General features: G+C 41.5%; 1 protein-coding gene across 3 annotated transcripts in view; it reads left to right on the top strand.

The window, feature by feature from the left end:
- The window catches only part of PRKN (parkin RBR E3 ubiquitin protein ligase), a 1,352,534-nt gene that overhangs the window by 743,622 nt on the left and 593,558 nt on the right, over positions 1–15,354 (top strand). For all 3 annotated transcript variants that reach the window (XM_045500229.1, XM_045500228.1, XM_045500230.1), the window contains one exon: positions 8,722–8,837. In XM_045500229.1, coding sequence (XP_045356185.1) covers positions 8,722–8,837 — 116 coding nt within the window. The remainder of the gene's footprint in view (positions 1–8,721; positions 8,838–15,354) is intronic.

The following is a 15,354-nucleotide window of genomic DNA, read 5'->3' as shown; positions in this document are numbered from 1 at the left end:
GTTCTCTCTCTGTGTTCACGGTAGGGGAATTTGTGTGTTCTGACTGAGCTGCCCATCTGTGCACCCTGGACTAGTGAAGAGAAAGGGAGGTACAATGATCTGAGCATGACTGAGCGATTACCTACTGGGAATGAGGATCATCTTCTGTTGCTTTGTTTGTTTTATAAATGGAAATTTGTTCTATTTAATCACCTTCACCCATTTCACCCACGCCCCCACCCCATCCCATCCCTCCCCCACCCCTGGTAACTGCCAATCTGGTCTCTGTATTGATGAGTTCCATTCTTTGTTGTTCTGAGACTGTTTTATTTTCTTGTCTGAACAAAGCCATCTATACAAGCTCATGCATTTGTTTAATGTTTGTTTATTTTTGAGAGACAGAGGGCGAGCGGAGAAGGGCAGAGAGAGAGAGGGAGGTAGACACAGAATCCGAAGCAGGCTCCAGGCTCTGAGCTGTCAGCACAGAGCCTGATACGGGGCTCAAACCCACGAACCGCGAGATCATGACTTGAGCCGAAGTCCGGTGCTTAACCCACTGAGCCACCCAGGCGCCCCCAAACTTATGCATTCTATAAGCATCCACAATGACTTTGAACCTCGTAGTTTACTCTTTTCAGGATTCATTTGATGTGCTTTCTTTTACAACCCACTTTTAGTCTTAAAATAATAAATAATGCATGGTGACTGGGCATGTTACAATAGAATAAACTTCTGGACAGTGGAAGAACTTCCGATCCAGGCATGGAAGAAGAAGGCATGTCTTGAAGGCATGTAGCCCTAACATCTGTAATTGTTTAGATCTGGCGTCACAGGGAAAGGTGAGAAGTATGCAAGGGTCCATTTATGTACATATTTGAAGTAGGCTTGAACTGTTCTTTCGGACTGAATCAAAACTACCATTGCAGTGATTCACGTAGAGGACTGTATCTAGCACTTCGAGGATCATCCTGTTGGATTAGTAAGAATTTTAAAAAATTTAGGTGTAGAATAGTAATCGCTTATCTACTACCCTGAAGTCTGAAGTGTTTTAAATTCAGAAACTTTTTGATTTTAGAAAGATGATGCAATTCATACATTTTAACTCTGAAATAGCTCCAGGACTGCATGCCCACACCTTCTCATTTAAAAAGGAAAACAAAGACATTGCAGTGCAAAGTGGGGACAGTCACACTGAGTTGGCCAGAGATCATGCCAAGCCAGTTCACGTCCAGTCTCGCCATTAAATTTTACTTGTGGCAACATTTCGAGGACAAATGAGGACAAAAGGCTTTGTGTTTCCAGAGCCTTTTGGATTTTAGAATTTCATTTTTATTTTTATTATTTCTTATACATTGGCCCAGGGAATGGACCCAGTTTATACTTTTAACTTTGGTAATAAGATACAAATTTTAAAATACTTTTGAAATTTAACAATAGCTGTAGTGGTAGGACAGCGGAAATACTACGGACCTGACCAAAGGTGAAAGTGGAGAGCCATGTTAAGCTTGCTGGCTTAACGTCGAAGGCTTTCTTTCTGCTGCTTAGCATGGGCTAGCTTGGCATATGCGTGTACCAAGCTATGTGCATATACCATGTGGATGTACATGTACCATGTGCATATAATGTGTGCATTTGTTGTTAATCGATGCAGGGCCGTGGAGGAAGCATGCAGCCTTCCTTAAGGCTTTGGCAGTGGTCATGGTGTGGACCTGGCAGCAACCGTCCTCAGCAAAGATCCAGTGTGGTTTTCCTTTTTCTGGGAGTATATTGATTTTCTTTGTCCTGATACAGTTTGCACATCATCTAGAGGCTTTCTTGGCACCTTACTAAGAGAAAACAAATTTGCACATGATAACAGACTCAGTAGCTTTTGAGATTCTATTTGTTTAACTGGGTGTAACCTAATTTTATACCTAGCGTTGGTAAATTAGCAAAGTGTACAAGTATTGTATGATCAAACAAGTTGTACAGTTAGTTTGTATCCGGACCGCAAGTGAGTCTAAGACATCAGCACGAAGGCTCAGATGCTCTAAGTCACCAGGTGAACAGGCTTTGGCATGGCTCAGTTACAGGCTTTCCATATGGAGCAGGTGCAGAATATGGGAATTATATGCTGTTTGTCAGATTTTAGCTTAGAGAAAACTAAAGGTATAATATTAATATGAATAATGGATAGTAAATGGATATTAAGACCTAAAAGTATCAGTCGTTTCTTACAAAAGAATCTGCATCCAACCAAACGAGGAACTGTTAGAGCCCGAAGTGAGGATGTCTGTTCATTGCTGGCTATTGATAGAAGTTTTAGTTCCATGGGAGACACTTAGATTGATTCTAAGTGACAGGTCGTCTCTGGTAACTTGGGAAGCATGAGGACCCTTCGACAGAGAGGGATGTAAGATGCTCATTACCAGTTTTCTCATAAATCGTAACAGTAGCCTTATGTCCTCGGTCTCTCTTACTTGAAAATTTGGGTGGTTCATCTTTTCACAGGTTTGAGTTTGAACTCAATCCACAAATGGTATAAATATTTGTGTGTGTATAATACACTTTACAGAGCCATAGCTGAATGTATCTTTGTTTCTTTTGTGGAGGCTGATTAGAAAGTGCCACCACCAACAGACAGTGAAAGGCAAAGAAGTGGGACTTGACAGACTGGCTCTGCCTTTTGAAGGTGCACCGGTCTCCTGCTGCTTGTTTCTAGAACCCCCTGCCCTGCCCTGCCCTGTGTGGTATATTGAGCTGGTCATGGCCAGTGCCAGCTCCCAGATTCCCTTGCTTCAGGCTGGCTCTGCCCAGGAGAGGCCTGAAGGGAGCTGGGAGGTCAGAAAGAAGGCAGAGGCCAGGATGTTCCTTGCTTTCTCTTCCAGAAGCATTTTTATGATAGTGGCCACCTCTCGTTCACCCTCCCAGCTCCCAGCAGACCTCCCAGCCAACTCTTCCCACTCCGGTGACTGGAGCCCAAAAGCTGCTGATCTCAGGGTGGCTTCCTGCCCTATGTGGCTTCCACCACCTTTGTGACTACACCTTAGCATTAAATTCCCTAGGCTGAACTGCCTGGCGTGGGTCCTGTTTCCCTAACTTGACTCTGACCCATGCAGATGGCCAGTTACTTGTTCAGTACAAACCACGTACCACAACCTTCCAGTGAAAATCGTGTGTCCCTTTTATTTTCTCAAGAGAAAGGTGTGGGGTGCCTGGGTGGCTCGGTGGGTTAAGCTCTTGACTTCGGCTCAGGTCATGATCTCACGATTTGTGAGTTCGAGCCCCGCATCAGGGTCTGTGCTGGTAGAGCAGAGCCCGCTTGGGCTCTCACCTGCTTGCTCTCTATCTCTCTCTCAAAATAAATAAAAATAGACTTTAAAAACAGAAAGGTGTGCTTTCTTTGGAGCATATTAATTAAGAAAGATTTAGAGACTAACATCGAATTTAACTCTTTGTAAAATCAAGACAAATATTCTATCTGGAAAACATTATGGTTAAGCAGTATCTATAAAACTCATTAACTCTAGGAGGTTCAATAAAAGCCGTTAGAAGATTCATAAATGAAGAGGAAGATGTGGGTCTCATTGCTATTTTTTCAGGTTTGTGGAACTAGCTTGTGGTTGGGACATGCGAGGCTTTCCAGGTAGTTTGTTAGCTCTTTTTATAGAAATTTGGAACACTTTAATTTATGTTTGGAGTTGACTAATTAGATTCTGATCCTGTAAGTTCTTACACAACTGGGTTCTTGGTAAAAATCTGTTTTCAGATTTCACTGCCTTATTTGTTTCCATACTTCTTACCATGTCCCTCTTTGTGAGAGACACTGGTAATGAGTCAGGAGTCAGGTGGCAGAGTGGAGTTAAGAGGAGGGTGGCTTTTGGGAATGCCACCGGCAGCTGAACTGAAATGTTTACAGGTCTTCCCTTGATGTACACTCTTGGTTTTTATGGGTCTGATTTGGTTAGAGGGTCAGGCTTCCATAGCCTGAAGTGAAAGATAGATGAGTTATGATAAAATACAAGAACTCAGTGAGAGCAGAAGGAAAGAATCATAGCCTTGTCCACAGAAATGGTAAAAATGCAAATACATTTCTGTGAACTTAAAGAATATAACTGTGCTGGAGTTTAGATTTTCTGTTTAGTACTAATAAGGTGGAAAATGCATAGCATTTAACATGGTTATAATATTATAACCAAGCTCATTTTCAAGGTCTTATTCTGGGTTCAGTTTTGTTTTTTTTTTTAATAGTTTACACTATCATTGAAAACACAGAAAAAAAAAACCTGGCCAATTACTGTCATACATTTTAGCTTCTTGCTAATTAATTATGGCTTCCCAGAATTGAGTCTGTGGACCCAAACGAAATGAGCCATCCCATGGGAACTGTAGTTCCTGATTAGGTGGAAGAATTCATTTAATTTTTCAGGACTTGGTTGTTTTGTGTGTTTGTTTTGGTTTGGTTTGCTTTGTTTATTTTTGTAGCTGATTTATCTTGAGCTGGTATCTGTAAAATATGGGGTGGGCCCCTTAGGGAATCTTTCTTCACCCACACTTAAGGGAGTCATATTGCCTTCACTAGGATTGACGAATGTCCTCCCTCACGAAGGAGGATGTTTCCCTGCTGCACCCACAGGGGTCTGTTTCCCTAGTGACACGGAATTTATTGTGCTGGTCAAACCCAGCACCTACTGAAACTAGAGTAAGGCCACGTCAAGCAGACGGCCCTGGAGCATAACTGCTGTCACTCACTCCAACTTGCAGTGTTTCCTGGGCCCCATGTTGGGATGGAGATGGTGTCATCCCCCTGATGACTGCATCTCACCACAGTGGAGTCAGCTTTCTGAACATGCTATGTGGAGTCTAGCTAGATGACTTTTCTGGCTTTGGCTCCCATGATTTTTTTTAACCCTGAGCAATCGAGAGAAATAAAACACAGAAAGGCAAAATTCACAGCTACGCCAAAAGAATCATGCAGCTGTATTGAATTGACAACCCTCTATAAGCAAGCTGAGGTACCCAAGGTAGAAATTTTTGCAAGCTTCTTCTGTTTCTTTACTTTTCAGTAAAGCTTTGCTTTACTAGTTGTGTGTTTTGCATGCAGACTGAAAATATCAAAAGACTACCGACATCCTAGCTCACTGATTACATAGGACAGGAAACCACCAGATCATGCTAGTGATTAGTCTGCCAGAAGAGGTGTCACTAATATTGGGAGAGAGTTCTCTAGGATTCTCCTGCGTTTCTGCGTGTTGTAAGGGAACACGCTGCGTGTTCTGCGTTTCTGCATGCCTACTCTACCCTTTTGTTCTGGATGATCGTTTTAAGGAGATCATAGAGCAGATCTGCTTATTATCCAGTATCATAAAGACAGTATCCCCCTTGAGGACAAAAGGAAGGTTTGCCTACAGCTGCTTATTGAAGATCTGGGTTCCCAGGGTTCAGAGTCCTCAGCTGTGGTGCAGACCCACCACAGGTGTAGCATGTAGCTTAGTTCATCTGCTTCATCCCATAGTTGTTGGGGAGCAGGGGGAATGGCATGGTCGTGACGTCCATATTTCATTCTGCCTGGGCTCTGAGTTACACAGTCCTTTGTCTCTGACCCAGGAGTCTTGTGTCTTCTGCCAGCATCCATGAGACTGTAGCATATTAACCTGTTAACTTGCAAGCAGGGTGAAGTCTCAGACCCTCCACCATTCTTGCCAATTACTCTAGTACTACAGAAGAGCCTCCTTTCATAAAAATTGGTGGAGAGAGTGCTGAAATTCACCAATGTGACATACATATTTAATACACAGAGTTGATAATTCGTATTTTCGTTTTATCACCCCATGTGAAACACTGGAATTTTCCAAATATCTATAACTTTTTATACTGTTATCTACAAACATCCGTTCCCCTCAATAAAAAGGATTTTGGCTTTTATCTGGCTGACTTCTATCTGGTATTAGAACAGTTTGTGATTTGTTAGCTGAACATCTACCAGTAGTTTTTTGCAAGCTAAGAAAAAAAATACAAATACTGTCTATTTATCTGTATATGAAATACCTTCTCAATACTCCAGCCAACTCAGCTGTTTTGGAGGAATTATTTTGTGTTATGAGCGGGATTTTTTTTTCATGTCCACAAAAAGTACTTGCAGCTAACTCAGTGTATTTCCTAAGGGCCAGTCATGCCCTCCACACTTTTTGTTTAGGCAGTCAGGAATTGCTTTAAAGCTTTTTCTTAATATCCTTGAACTGACCTCTGAAGGATTTGTAAAATTTCAAAAGGTTGTGTGAAAAGGGTAGCATTCCATGTTAAAAAAAAAAAAAAGGGACCAATCAGTATGATGTCCATGCTGCTCCAAGGAAAGACAAGGGCTCATAGACATGATGCCAAGGACATACCTAAACAGGCGCTCATCAGAAGCACTGGACACGCCATCTATTATAGCAAGACTGTTGTCACACCGTCATCTGTGGGCCCGAAGACTGCAGGAAGGAGGACTCATAGGCCACTCGCCCCAGATAGCATAGATTCTGGTTAAGTAGCAGTTACACCGTCTGGGGCTGGTAAGACCCTTGCAATTCAGAAGAGCCTGGGCTCCAGACAGCTGGCTTTGGGACACTTCTCTGTACAGTGGCACCCTTCAGATTTTTGGAGAGTAACGCATATCACCAGAGACATGGCATCACTTCCAGATGTGGTAAGTGAGGTATGTTTCAGCTGTCGTCTTCTGAGAGAAGAAACAGAGTTTACTCCCTTTGCCACTGACGTCCGTATAACTCGGTGTTTCTCAAGTGTGCGGCTCCCAGGGCGACAGTAAAAGCATAACCTGCCCGCATGTGAGAAGCGCAAATCATTGGCCCTGCCTCAGAACTCCCGAATTAGAGAAACCTGGCGTTGGGTCCAGCAATTTCTAGCCCAGCAGGTGTCTTCGGTGCACACCAGCGTTGGAAGCCACAGGTGTTGCTCCCGCATCTCAGGTCAGAGGAGAAGGAGCCAGTTGGGTTACAAGTAGGGAAAGAATAAATCAAGGGTGGTGCTGCCAAATGTGTAAAGGGATGATGATAGGATTTTGTTAATAAACCTGTCGATTTTTTTTTTATTTAGGAAAATCTATCTGATGCCTGTTCTATACTGGACACTGTTAAGATGCAAATATGAGTAAGGTATTCCACAATACCTCAGGGGTGGATCATCAGCGGCCTGTGGACAAAATCCCATTTTCTTTCTTTTTTTTTTTTTAAACTTTTTTTTAAATTTTTTTTTTTAACGTTTATTTTTGAGACAGAGAGAGACAGAGCATGAATGGGGGAGGGTCAGAGAGAGGGAGACACAGAATCTGAAACAGGCTCCAGGCTCTGAGCTGTCAGCACAGAGCCCGACGCGGGGCTCGAACTCACGGAGTGTGAGATCGTGACCTGAGCCGAAGTCGGCCGCTCAACCGACTGAGCCACCCAGGCGCCCCCAAAATCCCACTTTCTAAATGTTTTTGTAAATAAAGTTGTATTAGAACGCAGCCATATATATTCATCTGCACGGTGTCCGTGGGTGCTCTTAGGCTACAATGCAGAGTGAGAAGTACAACAAACACCCCCAAAGTCCCACGAAGCCAAAAGCACTTAATATGTGGAGCTTTAACCAAAGGCAAAGTCTAGTGTTTAAAGGGAGATACTTCCCATATTCCAAGTAGTTATACTCAAATGGAGTTGGGGGAAGCGGGGAATATGAGGTGGACAAGTGTCCTTCTGTTGTCCAGAGATGCACCTGTATTGAATTTCGGCCGTAGCAGAAAACTGAACTTCATGGACGTGATTATCATGGGAGTGCAAAGACTGTTAGGCAAGAGGCAGAGTGGTTACTGTGCTCAACACCCCAGCGTATGAAGGGTAAAGGGGTGTGTGAAGAAATAGAGACATAACAAGAGGAAGAAATGAAGAAAAAGAAAAAGAAGATTTGGGTTGAGAAGGGAGAATATAAGCAATCAAAAGAATGTGACCTATGTGAAAAGCTAACTTAAGGGAGTGTCTGCAAGACAAGGCTGGAGAAGCCAATTAAGAAGAGAAGTACAGGTGTGGAACATTCCCTCTGCTTAGTGTGGGGCACGGGGCTGGAGTCTCCAGGGAATTCTGGGACCCTGTTCGGCGGCAGAGAAAGGTTCAGGGAGCGTCTGGGGAGGGTCACACTCTGCTAATCTGTAAGTCTGCGTGTATGCACAGTCTTATGTAGAGTACTGTTCCCTAGATTCCTTACTCTGGACCACATCTTTGCTGCTGACTGACCAACTGCGTTGTGGTGCTATAGAAAACTCACTGGGTTTCCCCTTAGGAAACCTGGTTACTTCCTGCTTTCACCTCTGATTGTTTGACTTTGGGCAAATCATTGCTTGGCTCGGCGTCTCCCTTTCCTCATTTGTGAGATACCATTTCAGGCTTCCTCCTGCATTCACACTGGGTTCTTCTGTTAGACTCACTTATCATGGAAGGGCGTTGCTAAACCAGGATCACTGAGCATTTCCCCAGCTCCACGGCTAACAGGGGAAAGGAAGTCAAACACAGACACTTCGACCCTCCTAAAAAGGGGATTGTTGAGTAGTGGCACAAGGGCATTTAGTTTCCTTCCAAAGATTCGATGTGGACTTATTTCTAACTCATACCTCATAATAGATTTCCTCTCTTGCCCAAAGAGTTTGTTTAATGTGAAAATGTTTCCAGAGAGGGGGAAATGGCCAGCTGAGTTCCATGTCTGTGATTTCTGACATAGTTCTCATCCTTCCAGGAATTTTTCTTTAAATGTGGAGCACACCCAACTGCTGACAAGGAAACATCAGTGGCTTTGAACCTGATCACAACAAACAGTCGAGGCATCACCTGCATAACATGTACCGACATCAGGTAAGGATCTGAAGACGCTGTCACCCTCCACATGCTGCTTTCCCATGGTGGCTTCTCACATAAACCTCCTCAGTGGTTTCTCCTTCTTGAGGAGTGTCTGCTTTGCTCCGACGCCGTTTGCCCAACGTGGGTATATTTCACTCTCAGACTGTTCAAAGTGCCAAATCCTTCGTGTGGTCAGTGGTCGAATAGGATCCCAAGATAGAAAAGAGATGACTTATGTCTAAAAGTAGTGTAATCTTAAAAAATAAACACATGTGTTGATATCGGTGAGTTCTAAACAGAAGTAAAACATGAAACCAGTGTTAGGAATGCCATGACAATTTATGAGCGCCATTTATTCCTGGAATACATGATCCATAACATTTTGTTTGAAGCAATCTCTACAGCCAATGTGGGACTCGAGCTCACAACCCCGAGATCAGGAGTCGCATGCTCTTCTGACTGAGCCAGCCAGGCGCCCCAACATTTTATCTTAAAAAGGTCTCTTTCATACACTTCAGTTCTCCCACGTAACTTGCCTGTATGTGTGTCAGGGCTTCGCATGTATCCATACGCCCCAAATAAAAGCATGCAGCTAGTTGGGGAAATCTCAGTGAATACAATGGAAGAAAGAACGTGTGGAGATGCGTCGTTGGGAAAACAGGGATAATGACTAGATTTGAATTATAGCTTGGGAGGCAAGGACCGAGTGGAAAACTCTGCGCCTATTTAATCTACAGAGTTGATGTCTGAGAGTAGAATCTCTTACTTTATGTTATTCAAATGAACAGAGTAAAAGAAATTAGCTTTAGCACATATTCTCTGCGGTCGTCTAGAAGCTCAAATTGCAAGAGCGAGGTCTTAGCCCTGACATCAAGAAGAACTTTCTGGGAAATGCCAAAATGCATTAATGAATACAGTCAAAGAATGCTGCTTATTGCAGACTTTTAAGCAAAGACAGATATATGCCCTCGGCATTTCAGGGTTGCCTCTTTGGCCTTGGGGACTGTGTTAGGTGGCCTTTTAGAGTTACCTGAAACTCTGGGATTTCGTGATTAGTGGTTATTAATACTTCTAACATAATACTTCTGTCCTTTAATAAATGTAAACAAAACAGGTTGACTAATAGAATCTTACAATCCTTAACAGCCTCAGTTGGACACACTTGTTTCCAGAAAAGGGAGAAAAATGAGACTTTTTTTTTTGCTGCTGTATTTTTAGTTTCTGCTGTGAGAGAGCATTCCACAATATTGCCTAAAATGCAGCTTTTCAACATCCCTCGGTAAGGTGAATGATGGCGCATGGCTAAGGCTTGCAACATGCAAGAACAGCTGACTCTTCTGGGCTTTCAGGAAAGGGGCTGGGAGTCCTCAACTGCTCTGAAAGCACCAGGCAATTAATTAACATCCCGTCTCCGTTTTTCAAAGGAGAAATGGTTTCTCTTTGACTCTAAGTCAGAATGCGGCCACCAGCCAGTATTTAAAAACCTTCCATTAAAGTTGTTAAAGATGGCATTAGGGCGTGTGGTGTTGATCGTGTTCCCTTAACTGTGGGCATAGCTCTCTGTACTTGCCTGCCGCTGAGCTGTCGGCTTTGTATTAGCAACTCCCAACATCCATTCAGGGAAGCAAGCCACTTCCCAGATGCACAGGGACAGAACTGCTGAAAAATAATACCGTCTGTGGCAATAAAATCTTTCCTAGTATTATTTTTGGGTGATCTTATAAATAGAAGCTACTGTTTTCAGTTAGACTGAAGTGTGTGTGTGTGTGTATAACCAACCACTTGACTAGGTGAGGTCCCTTCTTGTATAAGGCAGCAGGGGGATGCCCTGTATGTAAAATAAAGAGGCCCCCTCCTCTTTTTTTTTTTTTTATTTTATTTTTTTTACATTTATTTATTTTTGAGAGACAGAGCACAAGTGGGGGGAGAGGCAGAGAGAGAGGGAGAGACAGAATCCGAAGCAGGCTCCAGGCTCTGAGCCATCAGCACAGAGCCCAACGCGGGGCTCGAACTCATGAACCGTGAGATCGTGACCTGAGCTGAAGTCGGACGCTCAACCGACTGAGCCACCCAGGCGCCCCAAGAGGCCCCCTCCTCTTATACTGAAAGCTCCATGCATAGGGATATCATAGAAGCCTACGTGAGGACACAAGAGTACCTTATGTTGTACTTTGCTGATTGTTATGTTTTTTTTTCCCTGCTAATGCTTTCTTTTTTAATTTAGAAGTGATTCACTCACAAAAACAAACAAACACAAAAAAAACTAAAAATGTTAGTTGTTTACCCTCATGGTTAGCAAGATTTGGGTTTAATTCTTCCCAGTATCTTAAATTCTTAAGCCTAAATATTTGCATATATATATATATACACATACATACATACACGGTGTGTGTGTGCATATGCGCTATATGTAATCATTGTATATGTAGTTTTGTATCTGGCTTTTTTCCATTTACATTGCATCATGATAAATTTTCCCTGCTATGAAATATCCCATGAAAACAAGTTTGGTTGTTTTTTTTTTTTTTTTTTAAATAGGTAGCTGATATTTCACCATTTCTCTATTGCTGGTGATCTGAATTATTTCTAATTAAAAATATGAGGTTAAGTGGTGCCTGGGTGGCTCAGTTGCTTAAGCGTCCGACTTCAGCTCAGGTCATGATCTCACAGCTCATTGGTTCGAGCCCCTCACTGGGCTCTGCATTGGCAGCTCAGAGCCTGGAGCCTGCTTCAGATTCTGTGTGTGTCTCTCTCTCCTTCCCCTCTCATGTTCTGTCCCTCTCTGTCTCTAAAAAAAAATTTTCAAAATATATATTAGACTAACTAACATTTAAATTTATATCCTTTTCCAGAAATCATTGACTGCATGTTTTGAATCTAAAAATAGTATCGTACAAGTGGTAACAAAAGGTCAATGTTCATGGACATGTTTAAGGTGCCTGATGCATATTGCCAAGTTTATTTCCCTTGTAGACTATGGTTGCCTGTCTTCGAGACGGCTTCCTGCTGCATCTTCAACACTATTAAATGTTCATACTTTTAGTTTTTGCCCATTTGCTAAAGAACATTAATTTTGTCATTAATATTTTTTTAATTTAAAAATGTTTTAAGTAAAAAAATTTTTTGAGAAAGAGCGCATGCACACACACATGTGAGTGGGGGAGGGGCAGAGGGCGAGAGAGAGTGCACGTGTGCGCGCGGGCACCCATGGGCACAGAGCCTCGTGTGGGGCTGGATCCCATAACCCTGGCCCATAGTCAAGAGTCAGATGCTCAACTGACTGATTCACCCAGAAGCCCCAATATTTTTTAAAAATTGTTATTAGCAAGTTCGAGCATTTCTCCCTTGCTTGTTTGCATTTTTTTTTTTGCATTTTCTATTGTGAGACAAAAGTGCAAAACTTTCTCAATATGAAATTTTTTGAAAAAAAATCTAAAAAAAAAAAGTGGCCTCTGCAATTACTTTCTCACTCAATACATAATATCAGTGTGTCCTTTATTAATATGACATTTCCTGACCTGTGAATTTACATTTAAATATATTTCCTTGGTTTTGGTTTTGAAATACCACATCTTCCTGGAAATAAGTTATTTAATTACAGAATTGAAAATAAAAATTTGGGGTATCTATTTATATTTTATGTTTCTTTTATTTATTTTTGCGTGTGCCTTAATCATACATCATTAGTCAAATTAGGCATAATTAACTACATAATAGATTAAAACCAGAGGGTTAATTTCAAATTCCACTTATTCGTTGCTGGTATATGGGAAAGTGATTGACTTTTGCATATCAGGCTGGTATCCTGCAACCTTGCTATAACTGCTTATTTCAGGAATTATTTTGTGGGTTCTTTCAGGTTTTCTACATAGATTATCATGTCATCTGTGAACACACACGGTTTCATGTCTTCCTTCCCTATCCATTTACCTTCACAAGGTAGTTACCTTCCATTCCTAGTTTTCAGACAGTGTTTATCATGAATGGGAGTTGGACTTTGTCAAATACTTTTTCTGTATCTACCGATATTGTATGGTTTATCTCTTTTAGTCTGTTGTTTAACCTGTTTTAGTTTGTGTTGGATTACATGAATTTATTTTTGAATGTTGAATCGGTTTGCATACCTGAGTTCAGTCCCACTTGACTATGGCATATATTTTTTATGCTTTTTTGTATTTGATTCATGAATATTTTGCTGGGGATATTTGCATCTTCGCTCAGGAGAGAGATGGTCTGTAGTTTTCTTAGATTGTCTTTGTCTGGTTGTAGCTTTAAAGTAATTCTGGCTCATGGCATGTGTTAGCAAGTATTCATTCTGTTTCTGTCCTTTGAAAGAGTTTGTAGAGAATTAGTAGCAAGGTAAAAATTTTATTTATTGTTGTGCTGTACAAACATGTACTTTTGTGTAAAAAGAGATTGACATCACTTTCGTCTACCTTCTTAACAATACTTCTCAACAAGTGTATAATAACTTATATTCAAGGGTCTCCAGTGCCACTAAGCTAACTTTTTGACCTTAGAAAAATAACATAATCTCTTGGGCCTTCAGGTTGCTTACAAAATCCAAGAATTGGAATAGGTAATCTATAGGGCTCTGACTGGTTTTAAAAGCTTGCAAAAGGTAGGAGCAGTGCTTTTTCACAGCTTATAAATCGATCGTACCATTTGAGAAAACACTCATTTGTGGTCCTGCCTGCTGACAGATGCAGAAATAAAAGATGAGGTTTTCAGTGACACTCCCTTCCAGAGCCCACATATGTGGTTATAATATGTACAAAATATATATATAAGATAGCGGTGTTCTTCCTTTCCAGATGTTAGGCTGAAAATTTCATTCAGGTACACAGTTTGTGTCCTTTTGATAAGGGAGTGGGGGGCAAGCTGAGGGCAGAGGACAGGCTAACAGCACCTCTCTGCCACCAGGTGGGATCTGTGTGATATTCCTCGGACACTCCTGGCTACCCGAGAGCAAAGGAAAGAGGTTTAACTGCTTGCCATGGCGATGTGGGAAGCTAAGGCAAATGAAACATTAAATTTCCTTTACTGCCTACAGCCCGTAGACAAGTCCTTGAAACAGGCAGAGTGACCTCCCTCTAGGAGCTCAGCTGCCTTGAAGATGACACTTGGCTGGGGCAAGAGGGAATCTTAGCTTAACATTATCCTGACTCCCAAGATCCTATAAGTCTACTTTAACGTATAAAAATTCCTTTGGAAACTTCCTTTATGTCAACTCCTCCAAGGCATATGCTAGCAATCGTATTCCAAGCTTATGGCCCCCCAGTATACATCTGAAGGGTCTCATGACTGAGGTTTTACTAAACAGTGATAAATAATGTTTTCCTAACAGCAGCTAGCCCCTCAAGGTCCTGGAAACTTTGCTTCCAAAATACCTTAGCTGGATACCTCAGTTCAGCTCGGGAATAATGATACTCTGTCATATGAAGATGACAGGGCAGAACCAGAGTGAGACTTGTAGTGTATTTCTGACCAGGATGTGGTTCTTGGAACTCCCCCTGACGTTGGGTGCCCACCCTGGGGAAAAGAGTATTTCTGCTTGCTGAATTTTACTTTGCAGTAGTAGTATTCTTAAAATTCAAAATGTAAAGTTTGAAACTTACAAAATAGAAAAATTATTAGCATGGTATGATTGAGCAGAAAGAGAGAAATCATCCCCACTTTTCTGCTTCTAAGGTTGCCTAGTGAACTCTGCACTTTTTTCCTCTTTCTGCCGTTCTTAAGTTTACAAAGCTCAATACAAACTAAAAAATAACCAGGTTTTACACAGCCAAGATTTAACTCGCCAGAAACGTGTTTTAAAATTCAGCTCCTAGTAGGACATTAAATCTAAAAACTGGTCCTACCCTGTAATTATCCTTAACTCTTCCAGCAAAGACTTATGTTTCTGATGTCATTGTTGTTTGATATAAATTTTTTTTTATAATTTTCTTGCTTTCAGATTTGTCTTAAAATTCGTTCAGCCTGTCGAAATAGTGCTGCCCTGGGATTGCAGACTTAAAAAATTTACTTGCTTTTGGAGATTGGTAGAGATTTATCTCAAAGTCCATTTATACTTGCTCTTGGTATCCAGGGAGATAGTGATTTAACTATCATTTGTCAGTATTTTGGTATGCATTCGTTCATTCATTTAACAGAAAGATTTAAAAAAAATAGGATCTTAGTTTAACTTTCCCTTTGAATACATTTGTTATATCTTAGGCTTCTCCTCTTGATTCACATTTTAATCTTAGTTATATTTGGCATTTATTTTGTGATTTAGAATTAATATACAAGTCATTTTTCTGTCTAGACTTGAGATAGTGCTCAATGGTCATATTTTATCAACCTAACCCTTTCTAGTCATTTTTGGCATTAGACGGGAGCTGATGGTTTTATACAGTCATCGGCTCCAAAGAGCATCTTCAGAGACTCCAGGTACAGTGACACATAATTTAACTGAAATCTTTAACATGGCCTTTTTCAGTACATGGCTTTAGTTCTAACAATGGAAAAATGTTGGGTGGGTGGGTGGGTA

The sequence above is a fragment of the Leopardus geoffroyi genome, chromosome B2, assembly GCF_018350155.1.
Source record: "Leopardus geoffroyi isolate Oge1 chromosome B2, O.geoffroyi_Oge1_pat1.0, whole genome shotgun sequence".
Taxonomy (NCBI): Eukaryota; Metazoa; Chordata; class Mammalia; order Carnivora; family Felidae; genus Leopardus; species Leopardus geoffroyi.
Note: the sequence above shows the minus strand (reverse complement) of the source record. Positions and strands in the feature narration are given on the sequence as shown.